This window comes from Panulirus ornatus, chromosome 21 (assembly GCF_036320965.1).
Source record: "Panulirus ornatus isolate Po-2019 chromosome 21, ASM3632096v1, whole genome shotgun sequence".
Lineage (NCBI taxonomy): Eukaryota > Metazoa > Arthropoda > Malacostraca > Decapoda > Palinuridae > Panulirus > Panulirus ornatus.
The window spans coordinates 13,022,286-13,049,988 of record NC_092244.1 but is presented as its reverse complement, the minus strand read 5'-3'; the positions used below and the strand labels follow the sequence as shown (position 1 = coordinate 13,049,988).

Genomic DNA, 27,703 nt, shown 5'->3' with positions numbered 1-27,703 from the left:
ACCCCATTTTTCAGTTTCATTACATTCAAAGAGGTATCACTACAGAATTTCATTTACACTTCCATGGCGACACACTTTTGGTGCCACTAGCAAAATATACACCTAACTTCCCACAGAATGAATTTTGCATGCACTGTAGGCTCTCTTGGCTGACCACAAGTTGTACCCCCAAACAAAGGATGAGATAGTGGAACTCCTTGAAGGCTAACCTGCTGGTGACTATGGTGGGCAGTTGCATGCCTTTTCTTGGGACTCTCCATGTCCGTTGTGCCCAGCACTGCTCATAGCACCCACCACTGTGCCCATGCCACTGGTACTGAAGATTAGCCATCATTGTATATAAAGTTTTCCTGAACCACAAGTGCCCAAATCTTAATTCACAATATAAACAATGGTTTTGATGCGTTTTCTGTACCTAATCATAAAAAAATGTGAATATAATTCAAGAACTTAGGATTGGCCACTCCAGTATATAATGTTTTTTCCTAAACTTGGAAGTTAAGATGTGTATTCATTCCTAAAATAAAAAGTTATACTTTGTGTGTGTGTGTGTGTGTGTGTGTGTGTGTGTGTGTGTGTGTGTGTGTGTGTGTGTGTGTGGAGGGGGGGACTGGCATATGCCAAAGATATTAACTGCACACAAAATGGGTTAATGGGGTTCTTATATATGGAACCTATACAATCTTATATACAACTCAACCAAGCATTAATGGTATTCAAAAATGAGTAGACTGATTATTATGGCTCTATAAATGTCATGATATGCATAAGAAGTTCCATTTACGATCATACCTTTCTTATGTAATCAATTATTTTAACTACACCACTAGAAGACATTACATACAAATCAGTATTTGCTCAGATGAGGTCAAATTAATTTTCACACTTCTCAAATGCTATGAAATGAAATCAAAAGCAATCCTAATAGTTCAGTTATAAAGTTGAAAAAAAGAGATTGTTTTAACTTTCATAACTGTCAAATGGAAAGCTGAACAGCAAAAAGAAGATGACAAAAAAGAGAGGCTAACCATAAATACAGCATCTAAAACTCCATCCTTCAAAATGTGTGTGACATTTTGAATTTCCAGAGGTATGAGGGTCAAGTCCTCTATTCATTTATGCAAAACAGGATATTCTTCTAACATTTTAGCCCACATCTAAATGCTGTCCAACCAGTGAAAAACATCTCAAATGATGGAGGTAAAGTTAATGTAGACAAAGAAATACACCTGCCAATTTCTTGCTCAATAACCAAAGTCCACTTGCATATACACAGGTTGATATATGCACAAAACATTATGAACAATGAAAACTACAGACATGAAACATGCTGTTATGTTATTAAACATTTTCAAAAATACAATAATTGCTTTATTTTACACAGTATAGCATGAAGCCATTGTGAGTGCATTATAATCCACTGAAAAAGACCTCCAAAGTAGTTTATGGCCCATATGTACCCAACCTGCACACATGGCTGATTTATCAAATTCTCAGTCTCCAATGAATTTACTGATAGAAACAAATCCCTAGACAAGTGGATCAATGAATCTTTCCATCATAAGACATGTGTTTATCTGATCTTCAACTGTTTTAAGTGTCACTCACTATTACATAATCCAAATCGTTCTCTATGTTCATATTATCTAAACATTTTCATCTATGTGACATCTTCATTCCATGCCTTTCTCATTCTTTTCACTGTCTGTTCTTTAAATTCTTATAACATTTTCATCTACCTATAAATGGTCACATCATTCATCAATAATTTTTACATTCATACACAACAAATCTGAATAAAATCTAACTTCATGCAAGCCTCCGAGACATGCTATACTTTACTTTCTGATGCTTATGGCTTTCACATCATCTCAAACTTTTCCTTACATTACTCTCTACTCAATATCTGCTTTTTTAACATCGTTCAAACTGGACACAGCCACCAAATATGTATATTCATTGACGTACTGTCAATGGATTGAACCAGGGCATGTGAAGCGTCTGGGGTAAACCATGGAAAGTTGTGTGGGGCCTGGATGTGGAAAGGGAGCTGTGGTTTCGATGCATTATTACATGACAGCTAGAGACTGAGTGTGAATGAATGTGGCCTTTGTTGTCTTTTCTAAGCACTACCTCGCGCACAAGCGGGGAGAGGGGGTTGTTATTTCATGTGTGGCGGGGTGGCGATGGGAATGAATAAAGGCAGACAGTATGAATTATGTACATGTGTATATATGTATATGTCTGTGTGTGTATATATAAGTATACATTGAGATGTATAGGTATGTATATGTGCGTGTGTGGACGTGTATGTATATACATGTGTATGTGGGTGGGTTGGGCCATTCTTTCGTCTGTTTTCCTGCGCTACCTCGCTAACGCAGGAGACAGCGACAAAGCAAAATAAATATTAACATTTTTGAGCTTCACATCATTTATATCACACACACTTTTTCTTTTCTATTATGCAATTACATCTGAATTTTACTGTGTGCAGGAGCATGTACCTTTGGACAAAGTGCTTTCTGTACACCGAGAACAAAATGTTGCAAGTAATATTTGTACACTTTACATCTAATATCATGTATCTTTACATTAACTCCACTCCTATTTACATGGGCTGGACCAAATGCACATACAGTGATACCTCCTAAACATATACTACTTAGTCCTATGAGTCCACGGGGAAAATGAAACATGATAAGTTCCCAAGCGCATTTTCATGCAATAATCACAGCACCAGGGGAGACACATGAGACAAATATAACAGTCAGTTGATATACATCGAAGAGGTGAAGCTAGGACACCATTTGGTAAACATGCGATTGTCCAAGACATGTCTTGGAGAATAGCACTTTTAAACATTCTAAGTGTGAAAATAGAGGTCAAGATATACTTCTGAAGCATTTTTTTCATTACATAATTGTCTGTAAAATCATAAAGTTAAACATATCTTTAAACAACTTGAAAAGATGGAAATCTGGGAACTGGAACCTGAAACTTAGTTAATCTTTTAGGGAGTAAAGGACTATGTCGGAGAACGGTACAGAAAAATGGAAAATCCTAAACTTTTCCATGCATCCTACGCAAAATGTTGGCTAAAGACAACTGATTTCCATGACCATGTATTTATAATACGTGACTGCAAAAATAAAGGGAGGTAAATGAAAAAAAAAAAAAAAAAGTGGGAGACATAATGCAACAGTTGGGCAAGTAGTGATTGAGGGTGGATACTTTCCCCTTCTAAACACATGTCCAACCATGGATATATGCTTCCCACTTTATCCATTAAATGTTTCTTTCTTTCTCTCTGTGGCTACGAATAATGCATACAAAGCTACAAGAGTAAGCTGTCTTTAACCAAAATACTCACCCTTGATATCAAATTTACACAAAAATTTTGTATTTCTAGAGCCTTTTCACCAAGATAATCCTTTTCAAGGTCTCTTAACTCACAGCCACCTGATCACTGGGTCCTTTATTACAACTCTGTACATTATTTCATTCTGACTTGAAAACAATGATTGTGTCTACTAAATATTACATTATCTTGGAGCAAAAATGGGTATGTCTGAGGGAATAGTAGTTCCAACAATATCATACAGCTGCGAGGCTTGGGCCTTAGATAGGTTTGTACGAGGGAGGTGGATGTGTTGGAAACGAAATGTTTGAGGACAATATGTGAAGTGAGGTGGTTTGATCGAGTAAGTAATGAAAGGTTAAGAGAGATGTGTGGTAATAAAAAGAGTGTGGTTGAGAGAGCAGAAGAAGGTGTGCTAAAATGGCTTGGACACATGGAGAGAATGAGAGAGAAAAGACTGACAAAGAGGATATATATGTCAGAGGTGGAGGGAACAAGGAGAAGCGGGAGACCAAACTGGCGGGGGAAAGGATGGAGTGAAAAAGATTTTCACTCAAGGAAACAGACGAAAGAATGGCCCAACCCACCCTCATACACATGTATATATACATACACGTCCACACACAGCACATATACATACCTATACATCTCAACGTATACATACATATACACACACAGACATATACATATATACACATGTACATAATTCATACTGTCTGCCCTTATTCATTCCCGTTGCCACCCCGCCATGCATGAAATGACAACCCCCTCCCCTGCATGTGCACGAGGTAGTGCTAGGAAAAGACAACAAAGGCCACATTCATTCACACTCAGTCTCTAGCTGTCATGTATAATGCACCGAAACCACAGCTCCCTTTCCACATCCAGGCCCCACAGAATTTCCATGGTTTACCCCAGACGCTTCACATGCCCTGGTTCAATCCATTGACAGCATGTCGACCCCGGTATACCACATCGTTTCAATTCACTCTATTCCTTGCATGCCTTTCACCCTCCTGCATGTTCAGGCCCTGATCACTCAAAACCTTTTTCACTCCATCCTTCCACCTCCAAATTGATTTCCCACTTCTCCTCGTTCCCTCCAACTCTGACACATATATCCTCTTTGTCAATCTTTCCTCACTCATTCTCTCCATGTGACCAAACCATTTCAAAACACCTTCTTCTGCTCTCTCAACCACACTCTCTTTATTACCACACATCTCTCTTACCCTTACATTACTTACTCGATCAAACCACCTCACACCACATATTGTCCTCAAACATCTCATTTCCAACACATCCACCCTCCTCCACACAACTCTATCCACAGTTCACACTTCGCAACCATATAACATTGTTGGAACCACTATTCCTTCAAACATACCTATTTTTGCTTTCCAAGATAACATTCTCGACTTCCACACATTTTTCAATGCTCCCAGAACTTTCACCCCCTCCCCCACCCTATGATTCACTTCCGCTTTCATGGTTCCATCCGCTGCCAAATCCACTCCCAGATATCTAAAACTCTTCACTTCCTCCAGTTTTTCTCCATTCAAACTTACCTCCCAACTGACTTGTCCCTCAATCCTACTGTACCTAATAACCTTGATCTTATTCACATTTACTTTCAGCTTTCTTTTTTCACACACTTTGCCAAACTCAGTCACCAGCTTCTGCAGTTTCTCACCCGAATCAGCCACCAGTGCTGCATCATCAGCAAACAACAACTGACTCACTTCCCAAGCACTCTCATCCACAACAGACTGCATACTTGCCCCTCTTTCCAAAGCTCTTGCATTCACCTCCCTAACAACTCCATCCATAAACAAATTAAACAACCATGGAGACATCACACACTCCTGCCGCAAACCAACATTCACTGAGAACCAATCACTTTCCTCTCTTCCTACACGTACACGTCTTACATCCTCGATAAAAACTTTTCACTGCTTCTAACAACTTACCTCCCACACCATATATTCTTAATACCTTCCACAGAGCATCCCTATCAACTTTTGTCATATACCTTCTCCAGATCCATAAATGCTACATACAAATCCACTTGCTTTTCTAAGTATTTCTCACATACATTTTTCAAAGCAAACACCTGATCCACACATCCTCTACCACTTCTGAAACCACACTGCTCTTCCCCAATCTGATGCTCTGTACATGCCTTCATCCTCACTTTTTTATTGTGTTTAATTTGTAAAGATGCTGAGAGTATGAAGTTGCTCACATCCTCATGATGCACAGCTTTGATAAATTTGTTTTTGAGAAGTTGGAAGATGAAGCAGGTAAGGCATAGTATAGAGTGGAGCAGATGAAATGTTTTTAAAGGACATGGAGATTTCATAATTTGTCCAAAAGTGGTGCCCATTATATTCTAAAGGCAGTTAGTTTGCTTATGCTTGTGGGGTGGAAAATGAATATCGTGTGTGTGCCATATGTGTTATCTAAAATGGTTGAAGATATGTGGTATGGACATGAGTGAACATTTAGTTTATAGGAAGTGGCAGGTCGGATATAAGTGTCTAGGGTTAAGAAGGGGATGACAAATCTCTGTGGGATGCAAGCATCATTTTTTAGTGACCCAGCATTCTAATTGCATGATGTAGTGCTGCATGTTTCTTGCTGCTTGAGTAACATCATGATGCTGTGATGTAACTACAAGGTCATTTCCAAGTGAGAGGACTTTCACACCATTGTCTAAAAGAGGTGATGTAAGGTCATGCAGGTAAAGACTGACAAGGATTGGAGAAAGAACTGCTCCCTGGAGAACCCTACAGTATAGCCAAACAAACATGTACTAATGGCACGCTATGAAAAGCATCAAATACAATTCAGTGCTATAACCAGATGGAGCCAAGTATTTCAAAATTCTTTTCATAATTGGCCTCATCCTCATTTCAGAAGCATTAGGTTATTCATCCTCATTAAACTACAATAGCATCAATGCACTAATGCATTCCTATAGAGTACATTCACAATATTTTTTTTTAGAGATCTACATGCAATAAAACATGCAGCTTGACTGCACTGATGGAAGAACCACTGGCCAACCACAAACTCAATCGTGTCAGATGTTAAGAACTTAGTTTTCTGAAAGACAAGCTGCACAGCAGATATGCACCTACATGAACAACATTTATATACCTTGGAATGGCAATCAAATTATCCTTTAGTGGAAATTAATTTTGCAGAAATGGGGTTCTCTAACCCATTCCAGAAGACTGACAATGGACAGAAATGCTCAATTCCTTGGGATACACTTACTACCCTACACATGAATCCATTGCCTAAAATATATAAAATTACATTCACAAAACATATAATAAAAACAAATCAATCTAAGTAGCTATAAACAACACATGTTGAATGAATATTCTAAATCAGTAATGCCATTTATTTAAAACTGACTACAAAGGAATCATTAGATCTGCAAAGCCTGTTACAGATATAAAATATGAAGAACTTAATAACAAATATATTGTTCCTCCCAAATAGGTTTATATACAAGCATTTTTATCACTACACCACAGGTAAAAAAGAAGACAAAAAATCATGATTTGCTTTTAGTTTTCTAAATGGAATCTGACTTTATGAATCTTTGTTCACAAGAGGCCATTTTGAGGAATAAAATATACTTATGGCTGCAAAAATACTTGAAGAGAAATAGGTAATCATCAAGCATCATAAAGAACAATATGCAGGTGCATCTGAGCAATGATCTGTGAAACACTGGGTAATCAGGACGTATCATCAACACTATGGTAGAGAAGGGAGCTGCTATCTCAGAACGCAATCCCAGATTCACCTTATGGTTCTGAGCACAAATGAAGTAGTTTCTACTTACATTGGTGTATCATGAGCCAATTCCATTACCCTATATACGACTCTGACTAGATGTACCTCCTTTTCTGGGAGGACATAGCATCACAGTTCAGTGACATTAAATGGATGTTGGCTTTTTTGGGGAGAGGGGAAAAAATAAATAAATAACACTGCCACAAATTCATAATTCATTAAACACTTGAAAAATGTGAGGCATATCTCCTTAGATTCAGTCATGAAAATCAGTCTTACAATTCTGGATTTAATTTTGTAGTAATGCATAAAAAAAAAAAATGCAAATCAGGACTTTTTTCCCTCAGTCATTTATCCTGTAACAATAGAAGTTTGAGCAATATCTGTTGGAACAACAGAATATTGCTCACCACTCCATGCAGTTAAATGTTAAGTACAGTACATAACAAGTAACCTGACCAATGACTCCAAGCATCTGAGAGATCAACGACCATGTCTGTAAAATAGCATGACTACAATTGGAATTCACACTCTTTTGGTCATATAATGAGTATGTAAAGTACTGTACACAATATACTTTGACATTTTCTCACATAATAAGGACTAAATAGTTATGAAAATATAACTTAACACATAGACATAAAAAGACAGGTTATGCAAGTCATGTTACAAATTGAATACCCTCTACAAAATTATATTAATGCCTCAAAAATAAAATGAAGTGTACAACAAATTGAATGATAAAGGTGTCTTCATTAAATGCAACTTTCTACATAAGAAAACTTATCTAAAAATGTAGAACACCATTAAATGAATGAATCAATTATAAGCCATAAATGACATTACAATGCACCCATAAATTGAAGCAGCGTATCATGTACAGATACCAGATCCTGCACTTCCAGCTACCATGACACCTCTGTCAAGAAAAACAAACCCAACATATCCCCAGATCAAGCAATAAGTATGGCAAGGGTTCTTGAAACCATCTTCACTTAGCATGTGTCAGTACAGGTCCACTTAAATTTGTGGGTGTTCCTGTGTGTCCATTAGGCTCTACAATGCCTATATAAATAAACTGAGATGAGTATGATACAACAGCTATAAAGCCCAAGGCATACCAGGCTAAATGCTCTAATAAAGTGCAACTGCCTGGTAGAATGGTTATTAGGTTATTCTTCATCCAAGGTAAACAACATGCACCTGATTCAACAACCAGCAAATCAGTTGGCTTAGGTGACAGCACCTTGATATAACTGTTAGAAACCTGCTTGGGCAACATGGCTTACATCAGAAAACATCATCAAAATGTTCAAGATATCTAAGAGAAAAGTAAAAGGAAAAAGCCTATTTCTTCACTCAATGTCATATGTCTAAGTTTAACTGGTGTAGGTAAAGTAAAACTTTCTAATTTAACTAAAACACATTACATATTTGGCTAAGAAAATACATGTTTAATTGTCAATAAACATAAGGAATGTTGTGTATAATCAAATACACTGCACATCACAGTGATTTCATTGTGAAGAATAACTTTCACCTAAAAAATGGACTCTATAAAGTCCTCTCATAAATAGCAATTTCTTTTCACTGCCAACAAGCCAAAAAGTGTTAAAGTACTAGGTTACAAAAGTAGCTCACAATACAGGACAGAAATCTAAATACCATTCGGATTTTCAACCTACAACTGTCGGCCTAAGAAGCATGTAAAATTTATTCTTGAAAAAAAAAATCCAAAACAACACCCTCTGAATAAGACTCAATTTTAATCTCAAATTGTAGGGAGTTCATTCTTCTTCCCCATTGCCTAACAATCAGCAACGTTATAGCTTAAGGCTATATGAAAGCCAGTCACTTAATGATGGGAAGGAAGCCTGCTTTTACACAGTTCGAGACTATGGCTGTATGAAAACTCTTTAGAATTTAGGAAATGTAATAAGTATGATAAATTACTCATAAAAAGGACTTGCTTTAAAATGCTGATTAAGAACTGCTTCAATTGCTGATCAAAAACTGCTTCAACTGCTGATTAAGACTGCAAAGGAGTTCTGGAAAGACTGAGCTTTGAATGAAAGCCTGGCTCCTGACATCCAAATGCTATACAGCAGGATTTATCAAGTATTCAAAGTACTGCTCCTTACACGTTATGCAAAATATTAAAGGTAACAAAAAAAAAAAAAAACTACAGCTAAGAGTAAAACTGGTGATCACTGAAATATAAGCACTATGCTCTGCTTACTGAGTTAACTGTTTGTTACAGCACCATTTCAGAAGTGATCAGTGAATCAAACTATTGCCAGATCTCCAGCTCTTACATGTGCTGAGTCAGATCAGGCTCTTCAGCCCCCACCTCTTATAGAAAGCACCTAAGAGTACCTATGATGAGATCTTCCCAAATGCAAGGCTAGCATGTAGTGCTCACTGCATGTCTTGCTCTATGGATAATACCATTCTCTATGTCACTACATCTATCATATAATCACTGATTCTGGCTTCAGACAAGACCGACTTCAACCATCAATAAGGTTTCTTTTAACGATTCTGTAGTTGCTCCATGCATGTTTCTTATTTCTCCCTGTAGTATAATGATTATCTCTCTAGATTTCTTGTCGTGCTCTCATATAATTTTGCTTAATGTCAGTCAGACTTGCCAACTGTTTCTTCCTTGCTGACAGGTATAAAGTCCATAATATTGTCATTTATTCCTTCACTCTGTTGCAACACATAGATTATCATATATCTTTCTCTTCTTTCTTAAGTTCCTTGCCCTCAACTTTGCTCAGAGGAACTTCTGACTTTTCTCTAACTTGTCATTTTCTGTTTGGTTGGCTGGTGACCATAAGACGAAGCAGTATTCGATTTTGCTTCTACATATACAATGAATATTTTTCTTGAATGTTTTCTGTCTCTCTGAGTAAAAGCTCTTATTATCACATCACGCATTCTTGGCTCAATAGTGCTCCTTTTTCTAATACTGACTGATGTGGCACAAGTGTAAATATGCCCTAATCATGGCCATCCTGAATGAAAGTACAATAAGAGCAAAAAAATCCTTAAGTGTTTGTAGACATGACTCTTAAGGGTGAAAAAGCTATAGAAAAAGATAAAAGAAGGAAGAGGAATGTACAGCACTGCTGTATGTGGGGGAAAAGGAAGTACCAGAATGATTAATACTCATATGGCTGTCTCCACAGAATTTATGGAAAACAGCAGCCAAGTGCATGCCAAAGGTCCAAGCTTTTACAGCAGGAAGACATGCACTAGAGCAGTGGCTAAAATAATACCTGTACAAAAGGGAATGGAAAGCAACGTCAAGGTGGAGGGAAAGAATTTCCTTAAGAGATGTGACAGATGGACACTTAATCCTTAAACAGTGATTGACAACTGAGATTCTAAAGGAAGCGTCAACCAACATCAATTGATGTTCTATATTTCCCACCTGTTTAAATTTCCAGTTGATGAATGATTGCCTCTCTTGTCCATAGAAGACATAAGCAACCTAACAACACAGCTAGAAAATGTTTCACATCAGTCACCCATAAATTGTTGAAGAGTGTAATTGTGTCATCCTGGTAGGAAGGCAGACATACATGCTTATTACATTAGTTAATCTTATGATAAAACAAACAATTGCTCGTTACAGTATGTATACTTTTGATGGAAGTAAGGGTATTTTTCATTTATTCACGTAAATAATGCTCAGTACATGTAGGTACGTAAATATATAAATAATGCACACAATACAAAAAATACTTATAAGGAAAAATGCAAATGATACATATGGGACATGTGAAATCACACAGATAAAAACCATAATGTCTGTAATTTGTTTTGGGGGAAGCAGATTGAAAATACACATGAAAAAACCATAAACATGTTGCACCTTCTTAAAGGAGCATCTGTGCCACCAGCCAAGGCACTCCCCTGTCAACTCAACAACCTGTGACATCAATACAAAAGAAAGTATATTACTTTTTTGGGTATTCTGTTAAGTAACATTTGATACTGTTATTCGTAAAGGAGTTTTTTTCTTCTGTGCACTGAATGAGCATTTTAGATGAAAGCCATCATTTAATGGTTAATAAAGTGGATCTTTCTTTATCCCAATCTGGCTACAAAAGAGGTGAGATAACAGCCACTTCCAATATGCAAGCTAAAAACCAGTCACTGTTTGTCTGTAATAACTCTATAAAATTGGTGTGTGCACATTCTTCCACAGCAGAAGAAGAAGGGGTACTTTGAAAAGCATCGCAAAGAAGAAGGAAAAAAAAAGCATTCTGATTTTTCCATATACATACAATTAAGGCCATCGGTGGAAGGGTGCTGGAGGAGGAGGAGGTGAAGGGAAAGAGATATGCCTTGTGATAGCCAAGATGGCTAGGGACAAGTAAAAGGCTATGAATAATACCAATGAGTCAAGTTTCTTCACAAATTATTGCAAAGAGCTGTTAGAATGTCACAGAATGCAAAGAGGCTTAGGTGACTGACTGTTACCTTATAGAAGAATCCCCCTTCTATACAGCTCCTGCAGTGCTCAATAAGGCAGCCATATCCATCAGGAAAGAGCAGAAGTCAAGAAGTGTGGTGATGTAGTGAGTCTGTCTGTTACATTTGAATTCGCTCATACACACAAAAAGACATAAAAGGAGTAGATTTAAACAATCAGACATATTGTTACCTCAGTGTGCATGTCCATGTTGAGTCAAAAACCATAAAGAATTTTTGGGAAGTAAAGTATTATGTACTGTTGTAAAGTGTTAAAATGTTCATACACTTATATGCTGGGAAAAAAATCCATATTTTAAGTAATGGATTGAGTATATTCATTCAATCTGTTATCACAATCTTGGCAGAACAGACACGCAAAATTCAGCAAATTCACAAATCTTATAAATGCTCTGCCCAAAGGGTGCCAGACTCAAGACATTGAGACTTTCTGTTTAGTAGGGCGGGATTCAAATTCAATGGAGTTGGGAGGCTAACTCTCCAAATCTACATGGAGCCCATAAATGTGCTGTCCATGGGGACCTTAGGTTGGTCATGTAAAATAATCGTGTGCTAATTGCTTATTTTCTTTATCTAAAGCTTTAAAGACGTATATGAAATGCACGCATTTGGAGATTCCTTAAATTTTGGCTAAAAATTTGCAATTACAAAACTTATTCACCTTGCAAAATTTGATGACAAAGTTTGGTAGCCACAAGCAGCTTGCTGCCTACCTGGATGGGAAGTTTGGAATTTATTTCGTGACTCAGTCCATGATGCTGCAGTACAAACTAACAAGAAATCCCTATAAAGTAACTTTAAGTCACATGAAATATTCAAAGAAGAATGGGGCAAAAAGGATACAAGTTTCACTTCCTCCTTCTGTGAATGTAATAAGTGAGGAAGAATCTTCATTCATTTCGTTCATTTATTCATTCATAATCAGCCTTGGAGTAATTCTATGAAAGAGTCCTGGTGTTAACCAGGAACTTTCTAAAGGCTCTTCAATCTCAAGGCTGTACTACTTCTAGTAGCAGGGAAATACAGATGAGACTGAACACCCAATTGTACAGCCTCACTAAAGGTAACTTTTCATTCATAATGTAACTTCAAGCAAGTGGAGCTCAGTAACACCATTCCCTGCTGTCAAACTGAAAATTATTTTGAGGCTAGATTGATCAAATTCATAAAAAGCTGAGGTATTTTTCTTTAATTTTGTCTTTTTATGATGTCTATTATTTAGATTGGCTGTTTTTGTACTTGCTGCATTCGTTTTATCTACATTAACGTTTTTCTTGATGTATGTTATGTATTTCAGAAGTAAATTTTGAATCTTTTTCCAGGTTATCTCTCTGCTATTCACATCTACTACAGTTACTTTCTTTGTAATGGGTAAATCCTCTATCATCAGCCTATTTTTGGGCTACATGAGCATGAGAGACATGGTGAAACTCCTAGACAAATTCTGAGGCTTTCCCAACTAAGGACAATAATAATAATAATAATAATAATAACAATAATAATAATAATAACAATAATAATAATAATAAATAATAATAATGATGATAATAATCTTTATTAGTATACATAATCACTGTTTCCTGTGTCAGCGAGGTAGTGCCAGGAAACACGAAAAATGGCCCATCCACTCATATACACATATATATACATAAACACCCATATACACACAAATATATACATACACATACATATATACATATGTATAAATTCATGCTCGCTTGCCTTGATCCATTCCTGTCGCTACCCCGCCCTGCAGGAAACAGCATCACTATCCCCCGCTTCATAATAATAATAATAATAAAATAATAATATAATAATAATAATAATAATAATAATAATAATAATAATAATAATAATAATAATAATAAATAAATTAATAACCTGCCCTATTTTGAAGTTGTGGCAGGGTATGACTATGCTTGGATACACATGAAGGCCAGGTGTTGAACTAATCCACATGTTGCTTTAGAAAAGCTGAAATCTGATGGATGAAAGACAATAGCCATTCAAAAAAGCGCAGCAGTGATCAGGTCGATACACTTAAGTATTACTGTAAAAACTCATCTGAGAGGAGTTACTGATGGAAATGGCATAAAAAAAAATTACAAATAAAAATGTGCAAACATCTTAGGGAATTCAGCACTACATTTACACTAATATTTTCCTCCATATACCACTACATACTAATAAGTAACAATTGTTTGGAATGCGAATTCAGTCAATGGCACTAAAAGAAATAAAGGAAGGAACAAAAGAAATTGTTTAAATGTATATGTACGTGTCTCTACAACTTTTCAAAATGTAAAGACTTAGCATAACTCTCTTCAGTTTTCACAAAATTTTAAAAATAATTCTTAATGCTCTTTCTTTCTGAAAAAAAAAAGGGCAGTTCTGGAAAAATATTATAATACAGTAATATTTCTTCTAATGAGATGCAACTCTAATACATGTACTGTATTCATTCACTCTATTCACTTACCTTATCATTATATAAAAAAAGTACTATAAAACATCATCATAATCTGTACACTTCACACATTCACCATGAAATTAAAGAAAAAGTAGATACGAGTTCTTTGCAGAATATTCTCATATGAGCATATAATACATAATGTACTTAATGAATATTCACTATCTACCAGTCAGTTCAGTCAAACATAAGCTTCTGGATCTCATACATCATCATCTTTATCACACATGTCAAGATGTGTGCAATAACAAAAACAACTAAGAGAATTACCAAACCTAGACAATTAAAATAAATTCACATATTTGCCAGTTTAGCAATATTTTCATTAGAATTTGCAAATTATCATGTGACAAATTTTGGGGGCATTTAGCAACATAAAATAAATCCAGCAGTTTCATACAAAACCTACCAACAAATCCGGCAACTTTTAGCAATCATTCACACATAATACAATAAGCAATTTCAATCAGTTCTACAGGTGTTACCAGACTCTACCTTCATGAGATTGCACCATGAATGGAAAGTCACCTCGGTTAGGGTGTACCATCATCAATGAATGTAAAGGAATACAATCTTGTTAAGGACCTTTTCACTTCAGAGGATTGCATCATTTCCCTGTTACCAATTATTGCACAGTCTTAAGCTGTGTGCTCCCCACAAAAATAGTCCCAAGGTTGCATATGATAATTATAACCAACTGCACAAAAAAATAAGTAAAACTGGTGTAAGCTAAGTGAAACGTATCACATTACTTCAAAATCCCCAAATGTTTCAACTTTATATGTGTACATCTAACAAATGGTATGATATCAGCTTGACTGAGAAAGTAATAAAAGTGTGACTGAAAGGTGTCATAATGAGAAGATTGTGGTTATGAAAGTTGAAGAGCCCGTTTTATTTCAGTGACTGCATGTTAACCCATGTATACCAAAATATTCTGATTCACTCTATCTAGTGCACATCATTCACCCTCCTGCATGCATGTTCAGGGCCCGATCACTCAAAATCTTTCTCATTCCATTCTTCCATCTCCAATTTAGTCTTCCCCTTCTCTTTGTTCCTCTACTTTTGACAGATCTACACTCTTTGTTAACCCTTCCTCACTCATTCTCTCCATATGTCCAAAACACTATAGCACACCCACTTCAGCAACCACATTCTTTTTCTATTACCACAATGCTCCCCTACCCTTTCATTACTTACTTGATCAAATCTTCTCATATCACACTGTAATCAAACATTTCATCTCTAACAAATTTGCCCTCCTCTGCACATCCTCGTCTAAAGCCCATGCCTTGCATTCTTTCCACACATTTTTCTGTGCTCCCAGAACCTTTGCTCCCTCATCCATCCTAAGACTCGCTTCAGATTCCATGGTTCAATCCACTGCTATGACCACTCCCAGGCATCTAAAACATTTCACCTCCAATTTTCCTCTATTCAAACTCACACTCCAACTAATCTGTCCCTCAACCCTGCTAAACATGCTTTTATTAACATATATTTCCAACTTCCTCCTTTCTCACACTTTTCCAAACTCAGTCTCCAAATTTTGCAGTTTCTCACCTGAATCTGTCACCGGTGCTGTAACATCAGCAAATAACAAATGACTCACTTCCCAAGCCCTCTCATCCACTACAGAGTACATACTCACCCCTCCCTCCAAGACTTACATTTGCCTCCCTCACCACCCCATCCATAAACAAACTAAACAGTCATGGTGGCATCACACACTCCTGCCACAGATCAACCTTCAATTAGAAGCACTCCCTTAAGTAATAAAATAATATCTTACGAAGCAAAATCTTTCCCTGTGGACATTCATAACTTTTTACTGTTAACTCTGTCCTTACATTGCAGATATTCAATAAAGTCTAATGATTCAATCTTTTCATTTTGCCAAAATAAGTCAGATTTATGTGAACAAACTAGTTTCTGCACACATCATGAAGAATGCTTGAAAGACAAATGCCTGTAGACTTCTCCTTGACTTGATGAGCAAAATTAGTTATATAGCATCAGAATTCATATTTCAAAAGTAAATTCTCATTATTCCCCAAACAATCTCCTTCTGTGGGACAGTCAATCACAGCTCTTCACAACAAAAGAAGCCGTCATCAAGTTATCCAACTTACCTGGGGTTAACTAGAAGCCTAAGTACCGGTGAACAACTAAAGAAGTACTTGCCAGGGGAATGGATGGCAGATGCTAGTCTCAAACAAACAGGTGGAAAAGGATGAGGATGAAGAAGGGAGAAGGAGGAGGAAGGAAAGAGGAGTAACCTGGAGGAGGGAAGAAAAAATGGAGTAAGGAGGAGGAAAGAGGAGAAAGATGGAGTTGTACAGAGGAAGCAGAAAAAAGATGGAGAAGTAAGGAAGAGGTAGGAGAAAGATGGAGGAAGCCAAACCAGAATTTGAGGGATGGCCCACACAAATATCTTTGGCAATGTAAACTTTTTTAACTACTAGAATAATTAATGATGCATTCCCTACTACAATGTGGTCAGTTTCAGCTGAAATGGATGTGTATAGATACCCAGTTCTTCTAACCTCAAAAGGTCAAATTCAGAAAACTTAGAACTAATGTTCTCTGAGGTATAACAGATAAACTTCCCTTTAAAGAGTCAATAGAGGAGAAGGAAATAAGAAGTCATATGAAATAAATGAAATGAGAAGTTATATGAGATAAACAAAATTTCATGAGAAAGGAATACACTAATATTTTCAAGCGAATGGCCAAAAAGTTTCACCTCTTTCAACTTACAAAGTGTTAACTGGAGAAGTGAAAGCTTCCATACATAGAGGGTTACAGAATAAAATAATATAACATACATGCGCTCATATACACACATATATATACATAAAATGCACATACACATAACATATACACAGACACATACATATGTACACATACATATATTCACACTTGCTTGCCTTCACCCATTCCAGGCAACCCGCCCCACAGGAAACAGCATCGGCACCCACTGCGTCAGTGAGGTAGAACCAGGAAAAAAAAAGAAAAAAAAAAGAAAAAATAAAAAGGCCACATTTGTTCACACTCAGTCTCTAGCTGCCATGTGTAATACACCGAAACCACAACTCCCTATCCACAACCAGGCTCCACAGACCCTTCCAAGGTTTACCCTAGATGTTTCACATGTCCTGGTTCAGTTCATTGACAGCAAGTTGACCCTGGTATACTACATTGTTCCAATTCACACTATTCCTTGCATGTCTCTCACCCTCCTGTATGTTCAGGTCCCCATCGCTCAAAATCTTTTAAACTCCATCCTTCCACCTCCAATTTGGTTTCCCGATTCTCCTTGTTCCCTCCACATTTGATACGTATATCCTCTTTGTCAATCTTTCGTCACTCATTCTCTCCATAAGTCCACACCAATACACCATCTTCTGCTCCCTCAACCACCCTATTTATTACCACACATATCTCTCCTTTCATTACTTACTCGATCAAACCACCTCATACCACATATTGTCCTCAAACATTTTATTTCCAACACATCCACCCTCCTCCATACAGCCTTATCTATAACCCATGCCTCGTAACTATATAATATTGTTGGAACTACTATTCCTTCAAACATATCCATTTTTGCTCTCCAAGATAACATTCTCTCTTTGCATACATTCTTCATCACTCCCACAAATACATGAATTTGAAAACACATTTGTATGCATATGTTCTCACTCATTCTCTAAAAACAAAACAGAAAGATAATGATCATACAACAAGAATTAAACAAATTAGGAAAGACAGGTCCCTTGATGCCTAAACATCTATTGGCTCATTGCTACCAGCTCACCCTGATCGGTAGAATCTTTCATGAATGAAACTAGGTAGGCAAGGGATGAATCAATCTCAACTATAATCACTTCTCTTTGGGGCATATGAGGAATCATCAAACAGGACATTACTTACTGTTTTGGAGTTTCCCTACATCAGTGAAGAACAGCATACTGTAGCTGAACAAACTGACTTCCATTATTATTTTGATTAAAGTTTAAGCTGCCAATTGATACATTTGTGATTCTCAACACCACTTTGTGAAAATCTTTTAACAACTCAAGAGTAGTTCCCATCAATTTAAACTTCAAATAACTGAAAAGAACATCTGATCTGGCATGACTGGGAACAAGACTTTTCTGGTTTGCCAACAATTAGTTTGTGACCTGACCCAAATTGAGGGAATATCAACAATAACTGTTTCATCTGTTCCTGATGGCTGTGATTGACTGGCCTACAAAGAATAGTCACTGTGTTCACTGTGTCAGTGCCCAATTGTTGTAGATGGACATGACTGCATGCATGTGTCCTTCAAACACTGTTAAATACAAAAATAATTCCAACATAATTCATCTACTTGCATATTATCGCACAACTTCAGATTCTGTAATAATTGAACATTTACAGTACTTGTAATGTTCCATACATTCCAAAAGATAACAACAAACCCCTATCTTTACAAAAGCAACAAGTAATGTGAATTACAGTCCCATTAGCTCATGGTAAAAATAAAATATTCTTGTTGCTGCAAACCTATATCATATACCTGCTCTGTTATAAGCCTTAAAAACAGAAAACATGGCAAAATGCCTTTAGTTGACAGCCTAGGACACAATAAGTCCCTACAAGCCACAAGCTTCAGAAAAAAAAAGTGGTTAGCAAAAACAGAGCAAAAGTCCTTTGGTGTTGTGGATTACAATACTGGAGAGCAGAATCCAATACATCAGTTCCATACTCAGAAGCAGGTTATCTTTTCAAAAAGCTATAACAAACATCCTATCACTTGTGCAATGAAAAAGTAGTCATAAAACCATTACTGTGAACAACACTCCTGGAAAGTATCCCTCATAATTCTAGTCTCTATCTTACAATTTCAAAACAAAGATAACCGTTTCCACAGTTTCATAAATTGCTCTTAATTTCTATCTATCCATCTATATCTCTGATGCCCATTCCCTTTGGAAACTCCCATCAAGGAGTGGCCATGGCAAAAGTCTCCACTTATCTCTGTCCATACATTCCTCCCTCGCATACACCATTCCATGCATTCTTCCTCTGTTTCTCTCCCTCCAGTATTCCTCCACCCTATCTGCCCATGTCAGAGGTGGTCTTCCACTCACACCAGCCCCTTTAATCGTACTATCATACACTCTCCTCGTAAACTCCCCATCTTGCATTCTTTCCATATGCCTAAACCACATAAAAGTATTACATTTCAACCATTCTATGACTCTACAATTCATTCCCTTTGCATTCCTTGCCATACCACACCTCTCATAGACCCTTTCATTCCTTTCTTTATTCCATCTAGACACCTGCTCTTCTCAAAAAGCTCATTTCCACAGCCTGGCTTCTTGACCTCTATGTCTCACTCCATGTCCGTGTTTCGGCTGCAGAGGTCACAGTTGGGAGAATTATGCTGTCCCTTAATCCTCTATTCATTCCATACTTATACCTCTACCCTTCAATATCTATCAAGGGACTTAATGACTCTTTTACCATATACTGCTCTCTCTCCCTTATCTATCCTTCCATATCACCACACTTACCCAAGACTGCTCCAAGATACTTAAATTCCCTCACTTCCAGTCTTTCCCCCCCCCAAATCCACAGTACAATATAGTACACTTTCTTCTTTCACTCAACATATTTTTAGAAAATCTGTACTTTCACTTCATTTCCTTTCAAACGACATTACTTTTACCTTCAATCACATTTGCTTACACATAAAACAACTTACAACCTTCTGCAACTCCTCTTCACTCTCCACAAACAAAACAGTATCATCTGCAAATAGGCTTGCTACTAGCTACCATATCTCACCACCACACTCCATTGCTGCACCCCTTTTCCTTAGTTTTGCTTTCATCTCTCATCACTCCATCCATATATTTCTTCTTTTTTCTTTTAAACTATTCGCCATTTCCCGCACCAGTGAGGTAGCGTTAAGAACAGAGGACTGGGCCTTTGAAGGAATAACCTCACCTGGTCCCCTTCTCTGTTCCTTCTTTTGGAAAAAAAAAAAAAAAGAGAGAGGGGAGGATTTCCAGTCCCCTGCTCACTCCCCTTTTAGTCGCCTTCTACGACACGCAGGGAATACGTGGGAAGTATTCTTTCTCCCCTATATAGATATACATATGCAGACATATACATATATACACATGTACATAATTCATACTTGCTGCCTTCATTCATTCCCGTTGCCACCCCGCCACACATGAAATGACAAGCCCCTCTCCCCGCATGTGTGCGAGGTAGAGCTAGGAAAAGACAACAAAGGCCACATTCATTCACACTCAGTCTCTAGCTGTCATGTATAATACACTGAAACCACAGCTACCTTTCAATATCCAGGCCCCACAAAACTATCTCTGGTTTACCCCAGATGCTTCACATGCCCTGGTTCAATCCACTGACAGCAAGTTGACCCTGGTATACCACATCATTTCAATTCACTCTCTTCCTCGCACGCCTTTCACCCTCAATCATGTTCTGGCCCCGATCGCTCAAAATCTTTTTCACCCCATCTTTCCACCTCCAATTTGCTCTCCCACTTCTCCTCGTTCCCTCCACCTCTGACATATATATCCTCTCGGTCAATCTTTCCTCACTCATTCTCTCCATGTGAGCAAACCATTTCAAAACACCCTCTTCTGCTCTCTCAGCCGCACTCTTTTTACCACCACACATCTCTCTTACCCGTTCATTACTTACTCGATCAAACCACCTCACACTACATATTGTCCTCAAACATCTCATTTCCAGCACATCCACCCTTCACCACACAACTCTATCTATAGCCCACACCTCGCAAACATATAACATTGTTGGAACCACTATTCCTTCAAATATACCCATTTTTGCTTTCCAAGATAACATTTTCGACTTCCACACATTTTTCAACGCCCCCAGAACTTTTGCTTCCTCCCCCATCCTGTGACTCACTTCCAATTCCATGGTTCCATCCGCTGCCAAAACCACTCCCAGATATCTAAAACACTTCACTTCCTCCAGTTTTTCTCCATTCAAACTTAACCCCCAACTGACTTGTCCCTCAACCCTACTGTACCTAATAACTTTGCTCTTATTCACATTTACTTTCAGCTTTTTTCTTTCAAACACTTTATCAAACTCAGTCACCAGCTTCTGCAGTTTCTCATCTGAATCAGCCACCAGCGCTGTATCATCAGCGAACAACAACTGACTCGCTTCCCAAGCTCTCTTCTCCACAACAGACTGCATACTTGCCCCTCTATCCAAGACTCTTCCATTCACCTCCCTAACAGCCCCATCCATAAAAAATTAAACAACCATGGAGACATTCCACACCCCTGCAGCAAACCGACATTCACTGAGAACCTATCACTTTCCTCTCTTCCTACTCACACACGTCTTACATCCTTTTCACTGCTTCTAACAACTTGCCTCACACCATATATTCTTTATATATATTCATATGTGTTATTTTGCTTTGTCGCTGTCTCCCGCATTAGCGAGGTAGAGCAAGGAAACAGACAAAAGAATGGCCCAACCCACCCACATGCACAGGGGTAGCACAAGGAAACAGACGAAAGAATGGCCCAACCCACCCACATACACATGTATAAACATATACGTCCACACACGCACATATACATACCTGTACATCTCAACGTATACATATATATACACACACAGACATATACATATATACACATGTGCATACTTCATACTGTCTACCCTTATTCATTCCTGTCGCCACCCTGCCACACACCAAATGACAACCCCCTCCCCCCTCATGTACACGAGGTAGTGCTAAGAAATGACAATAAAGGGCACATTCATTCACACTCAGTCTCTAGCTGTCATGTATAATGCACTGAAACCACAGCTCCCTTTCCTCATCCAAGCCCCACAAAACTTTCCATGGTTTACCCCAGACGCTTCACATGCCCTGGTTCAATCCATTGACAGAATGTCAACCCCGGTATACCACATCATTCCAATGCATTCTATTCCTTGCACGCCTTTCATCCTCCTGCATGTTCAGGCCCCAATCACTAAGAATCTTTTTCACTCCATCTTTCCACTTACAATTTGGTCTCCCACTTCTCATTCCCTCCACCTCTGACACATATATCCTCTTTGTCAATCTTTCCCCACTCATTCTCTCCATGTGACCATACCATTTCAAAACACCCTCTTCTGCTCTCACGCCCACACTCTTTTTATTACCACACATATATTTTACCCTTTCATTACTTACTCGATCAAACCACCTCACACCACATATTGTCCTCAAACATCTCATTTCCAGCACATCCACCCTCCTCCGCACAACTCTAGCTATAGCCCACGCCTCGCAACCATATAACATTGTTGGAACCACTATTCCTTATATATCAAAAAACCACAGTAACATCACACAAACCTGCCTCACACCTAAATGTATCCCAAATCTTTTCTTCAGCTCTCCATCCACTCTTATACATACATTTGCTCCTCTATAGAAGCTTTTATACCATCCAACAGTTGTACCCTATACCATATATCCTTAACGCATCCCACAAAGCATTCCACTTGGCTGTCATAAGCTTTCTCCACATCCATAAATACTGCATACAGCTTCTTAACTTTACCTAAAGACTTTCCATAGTCATCATTAGTACAGAAATCTTATATACACATCTACCTTTCCTAAAACACTTTCTCCTCACATATCCTGCATTCAGTCACTTCCATCATTCCATCAATTATTATTCGTGCATACACTTTTCCAGACTTATTCCCCTATAATTGCTACATAAATCCTTTGCAATTTTTCATTTGAATAAAGGAACAATAATAGCTTTCAACCAATCCTCAAGCACAACCTTATGTTTCCATGCCAAATTACATATGAGATGCATCCCCCTATCACATTTTCTCCTCCATACTTCAGCATTTCAGCCATAATTCCATCCACTACTCCTTTCCTATCTTCAACCTCACTGTTGCCCTTCTTACCTCCCTCCTCGCTATATGCCCCTGCACTTGTATCCTCTTCCTTCCCTCCTCCATACCCATGCATTCAACAATTGCTGCCTCCCCTTCTCCCACTTTCATCGGCTCTTCAAAATACTCTTTCCATATTCCTTTCACTTCCTCCTTTTGATTCAGCAATTCCCCTTCCTTACTTCTCACATCAACATTTCCTTTTTCACTGCCTTCCAGTACAGTTTCTTTTAATCCCAAAACTTTTCACTTAACTTTCTTCCCAAATCTTCATCTACTCTTTCTATGCTTTCCTCCATCAGCTTCTTAACATTCCATTTACATATTTTGTATTCTTCACTCCTTTGCTGAACTTCCACTAATACATTCCTATTGAGCAATCTGCCATACGCCTTTTTCTTCTCTTCCACAGCATTTCTAATCTCTTCTGTCCACCATGCATTGCCCGTTTTATTCCTGTATCTCACTACCTTGTATCCAACTAATGACTCTACAACCTTTACTAGTATTTCTATAAACATCTTAAACACCTCATTTACACATAACTGCATTCCTACATTACTGTAATTCCATCTCAGTTTTCAATTACCTTCCTTTCATACTCCTCCCTGTATTTTTCCTAATTCATTTTCTCGCTTGCCAACAGTTATACCTCTCCATTCTTCTTTCAACAATACCTCTACTTCTTCCTGATCTTAATTTCGATATATCATATCAAGACTGATCATTTTTCAAGTAAACTGTTCCAGTATGCATGTAGAGCTCATGGTAATTCATATTTTCACTAGTCCATACGTTTACAAATATACAGGCAGGAATGCATGCATGCAAACAAATTGGCACACACTCATTTCAAGAAATGGTGCCCCATGAGTGTAGAACTACCTCCATGTACTGGAAAAATAAGTAAAAAAACATTTATATGCTTGTATTCAAAGACACACACACACACAGAGAAAGGATAAGGGCTTTAAATTTGCCCACGTCCAAGTTTTCAAAACAGAAGGATGACGTACACAGTGAAGAGTTCTTTGAAAGAAGAAGGAATAGGACAACCAGAGGACACAGCACATAATTCAGAACTAAAAAAATGGCCAGATATACTTTTACAGTAAAAGAGAACTGGATGAACAGAATAAAATGATGGAAGACATCATCAATGCAGACAGCATACATTAACTTAATCTAAGAGTTTCTATGATGTTAGAAAATGTTCAGGAGATGGGGCCATGAGAGTGCAAGTCTCTTTCCCCATACACAAGAAATAAGTAATTACACATATACGACCGCAACAGTAAGAAACTACAATTATGACAAAATAAGAAATAAACCGAAGATTACCATTAGTCTTTGACTCTAACTTACACAAACACCCACAGACACAGACACACACACACAAAAATGACTTGTATCATTTGATTTTTACGTTTACTTTATGGCATTTGGTCAACCAAATCTGTTTTCATTATATGTGTTTTCTTATCCAGTTTTCTCCATACCCACATTGTACAACAGACTAGTCACAAAACAAGCAGTGGCAATGATGCATATCAACAATAATAACAGCTACATGGTAACCAGATGAATATAGAAACATGACTACGGGCTTTAATGCTGGAAACGAAGGGGCTATCCTCCAACTATTATCATACTATGATAAAAGGAATATTTGTATGTACTGTCAGTACCCAATCAATTAAATGACATCTATGCACCACCAGCACATAATGTTAAAGGTATAACTGCAAAAGTTACATAAACTTACTATCATACCTCTTTATATTACTGTTAAAACAAATATATATGCTGAATTTTAATGCAACTCAATTTTAACCAGAGTGAAACCAAAAACAAAATATAAAATGGTTAAAGGTAAATGCCACAATATGACCAAGTTAATCTTCTAGATATAGCATTATCATTAATAGATAACATTTAGATGGCAACCCCATAACAATGAACAACATGGCCCTATCACTCGATGTAATGATGAACTATGAAAATATATACAATTAATCTATGAGTTACTTATAAAATAGGGAAGATATATATACCAGCATAAAAATCCTAGTTACATAAGCAATGCAATCTTGATGCACTGCTTATACTAAAGTATTATAATTCGTATCATTCTGTAAACCATACAGTAGTACCCTGTCTCCACTCATAGATAGCCATTATATTCGTTACTTTTCAGTCTTACATGATATGAGTATGGTGGGAGCTTTAAAAAGAATTTACCACTATTTTGACTTAGGAAGCTAAACTTTTACATATCAAAGACAGAGACTTATTCTCACCTATCAAAGCTTATATCCATGAATCCACATACTTAACCTCAACTCTATACAAATAGTTCCCATCTTAGTTACTGTCAAGTATCTATAAGACTTTCTTCATCATTTTCATCAACATACCGATACTCTACTTTGTCATCCTTTGTATCATCATTATCCTGACTCTCCTCTTCCTCTTCCTCCTTGACCCCAGACCCTTTATCTGGGCCAGTTTTATCTGTGATCTCCATTCCATCCTCTTTATTACTTTTTGAGTCTAGATACTGCTGTACATTGCTGTATCCCATTTTCCCTAGTCTTTGTACAATCTGACCCACTGCTTGCTGTCCAAACGCCTTTCGACAAAGCGAACAATTGCATATCCCTCTACACACAGGACAACACCAATTAGGATCTAACAGTGCTTTTCGAGCATCTTCTCCATACCTTGTACGTAAGCATGGGCCACAGAAAAAACCCCTTAACCCTACACATTTCCCAGACCTGCATATAGTTTTTGTATCAGAAGTTTTCTGCCGACATTGATGACAGGATGTTCCATTTTCCTGGTCATGCATTTTTTCTTTTGGTTTTGTGGCAACACGATCAAGCATTTCCTTAGTGACCTCTTCTGGCTTCAGGATGTGTTCTATCTTTCTACGAACACATGGTGTGCTTTTTCTTTTCTTCCTTGAACCATCCGTTACTTTACTAGATTTGCGAGCTTTTGATTTGCTGGTCTTTGGTGTTACATGCAAATTTTCCTTGATACCTTCCGCCCCACTTTGCTCCAGAAACCACTCCATCCAAGCCTTAGGTGATTTGGGAGCCTTGGGAGAGGCATTAGCTGCTGAGTCTTTTTCTTTTGATGAACCCGAAGACTTTGTGGACGATCTGGCTTTTTTCCGAGGACGATCTCTGTTCCCTTTGATGAGGCACTGGGCTAATATGGACGAGGTTAGACTCCCAACATCATCCTGAAAAATCGACAAGATGGATTTACTCACAACGGTCTAAGTCATATTCCCTCCAATTCTTAAATTTACTAAAATTTCCCCAGTGAAGCATGGACAAGGACAATGCAGATAAGCAAATCTAGTGTCCTGTCAATTTCTGAGGTATTCTAGGCTAGTGTATTATTCAAACAAGCCCAAAGTGTGTTGGTAAATCCATCTTGCCTTTCTACAAAAAAAATATGCCACAATGGACAAACTTTACACATGACTGACTTTGAAACAAATGTCCTTTTGAGAAAACTTCAATCTTTTTTTGTATCTGATGGACTACTCTGGTTCTCCCTTACCCCCTCTTTCACTTCAGCTGCCATCAGCTTCCTGCTGGCCAACTTGTGCTTTCATCTCTGAAATATTCAACTAGTCCATCAGATATTTAGTCTCTCATTCTAAGAAATTATTGCAAAAGCCTCAAGAATTAATACAAACATCAATAGAATCAATTTCTTACAATTACTACAATTCATACCATAAAAAACTCAATATCAATAAAAGTCACATATGGCAAAGTAGAAAAAAATGACCTACTCTGTATGTGGAATAGGTGAACATAACATGGAATAAAATCCGACATGTTTTGTACTAATACATAGTTTTTTATTGTAAAACGTACAACAGAAACCAAAAATGTACTTTTCACATCTTAAAGGTTTTTCATAAATCTAGAGATAATAGGTGAAATGGTAATGATACAGAAACTATTATATAATTTGCATAAAAAAGGAAGAAAACTGGCCATAAAATATCTGAAAAAATAATACAACCCTGCAGCAGCAGAACTAAAAGACTACAAGGCACTGCCATATATCCAGACAAACAGGGCACTATGTGCCACCCTCAGCCTCTTCTTTAAAAATCTATCTAAACAGTATAGTACTTCAAAAGACAGAATTATCTAAAAAAAAATTCATCTGTTGGTTCAGTAGTCATACTGTCATATATCTACTGCAGTGTAAAGTATTTATTTAGTTCGTATATTTGTAACTAATAACATGCTCAAGCAGAAAAAAATGTAGGATATGACTAATATGATGCTTTATTGGCAACTCAAGTAAAAGAAAAGAAACTCCAAACCTTTCGGCAAAATGAAAATATATCCCCAGAAGGAGTTCCAGGAGGGAACAGGCGTCCATAATATAGAATAAGAAAATAGGAAATCTCTCTCAAAATGTGCTAAAGCACATAAAGTAAAAGATAAGTGTTCTAAGAGCACCTACAAGTAGACCAGGTGTTTTGAGAGTACCTGCAAGTACCTAATATGAGAATT

At 37.5% G+C, this 27,703-nt stretch overlaps 1 protein-coding gene across 9 annotated transcripts in view; it reads right to left on the bottom strand.

The window, feature by feature from the left end:
• Zmynd8 (Zinc finger MYND-type containing 8) overlaps nt 1-27,703 on the bottom strand; it is a 427,013-nt gene that overhangs the window by 17,437 nt on the left and 381,873 nt on the right. For 8 of the 9 annotated variants that reach the window (XM_071675758.1, XM_071675755.1, XM_071675759.1 and 5 more), the window contains one exon: nt 6,760-26,400. The exons of the other annotated variant lie outside the window; for it this stretch is intronic. In XM_071675758.1, coding sequence (XP_071531859.1) covers nt 25,522-26,400 — 879 coding nt within the window. In that variant the 3' untranslated portion in view covers nt 6,760-25,521. Of the gene's footprint in view, nt 1-6,759; nt 26,401-27,703 lie in introns of those variants that run through there. 9 annotated transcript variants of the gene reach the window in all.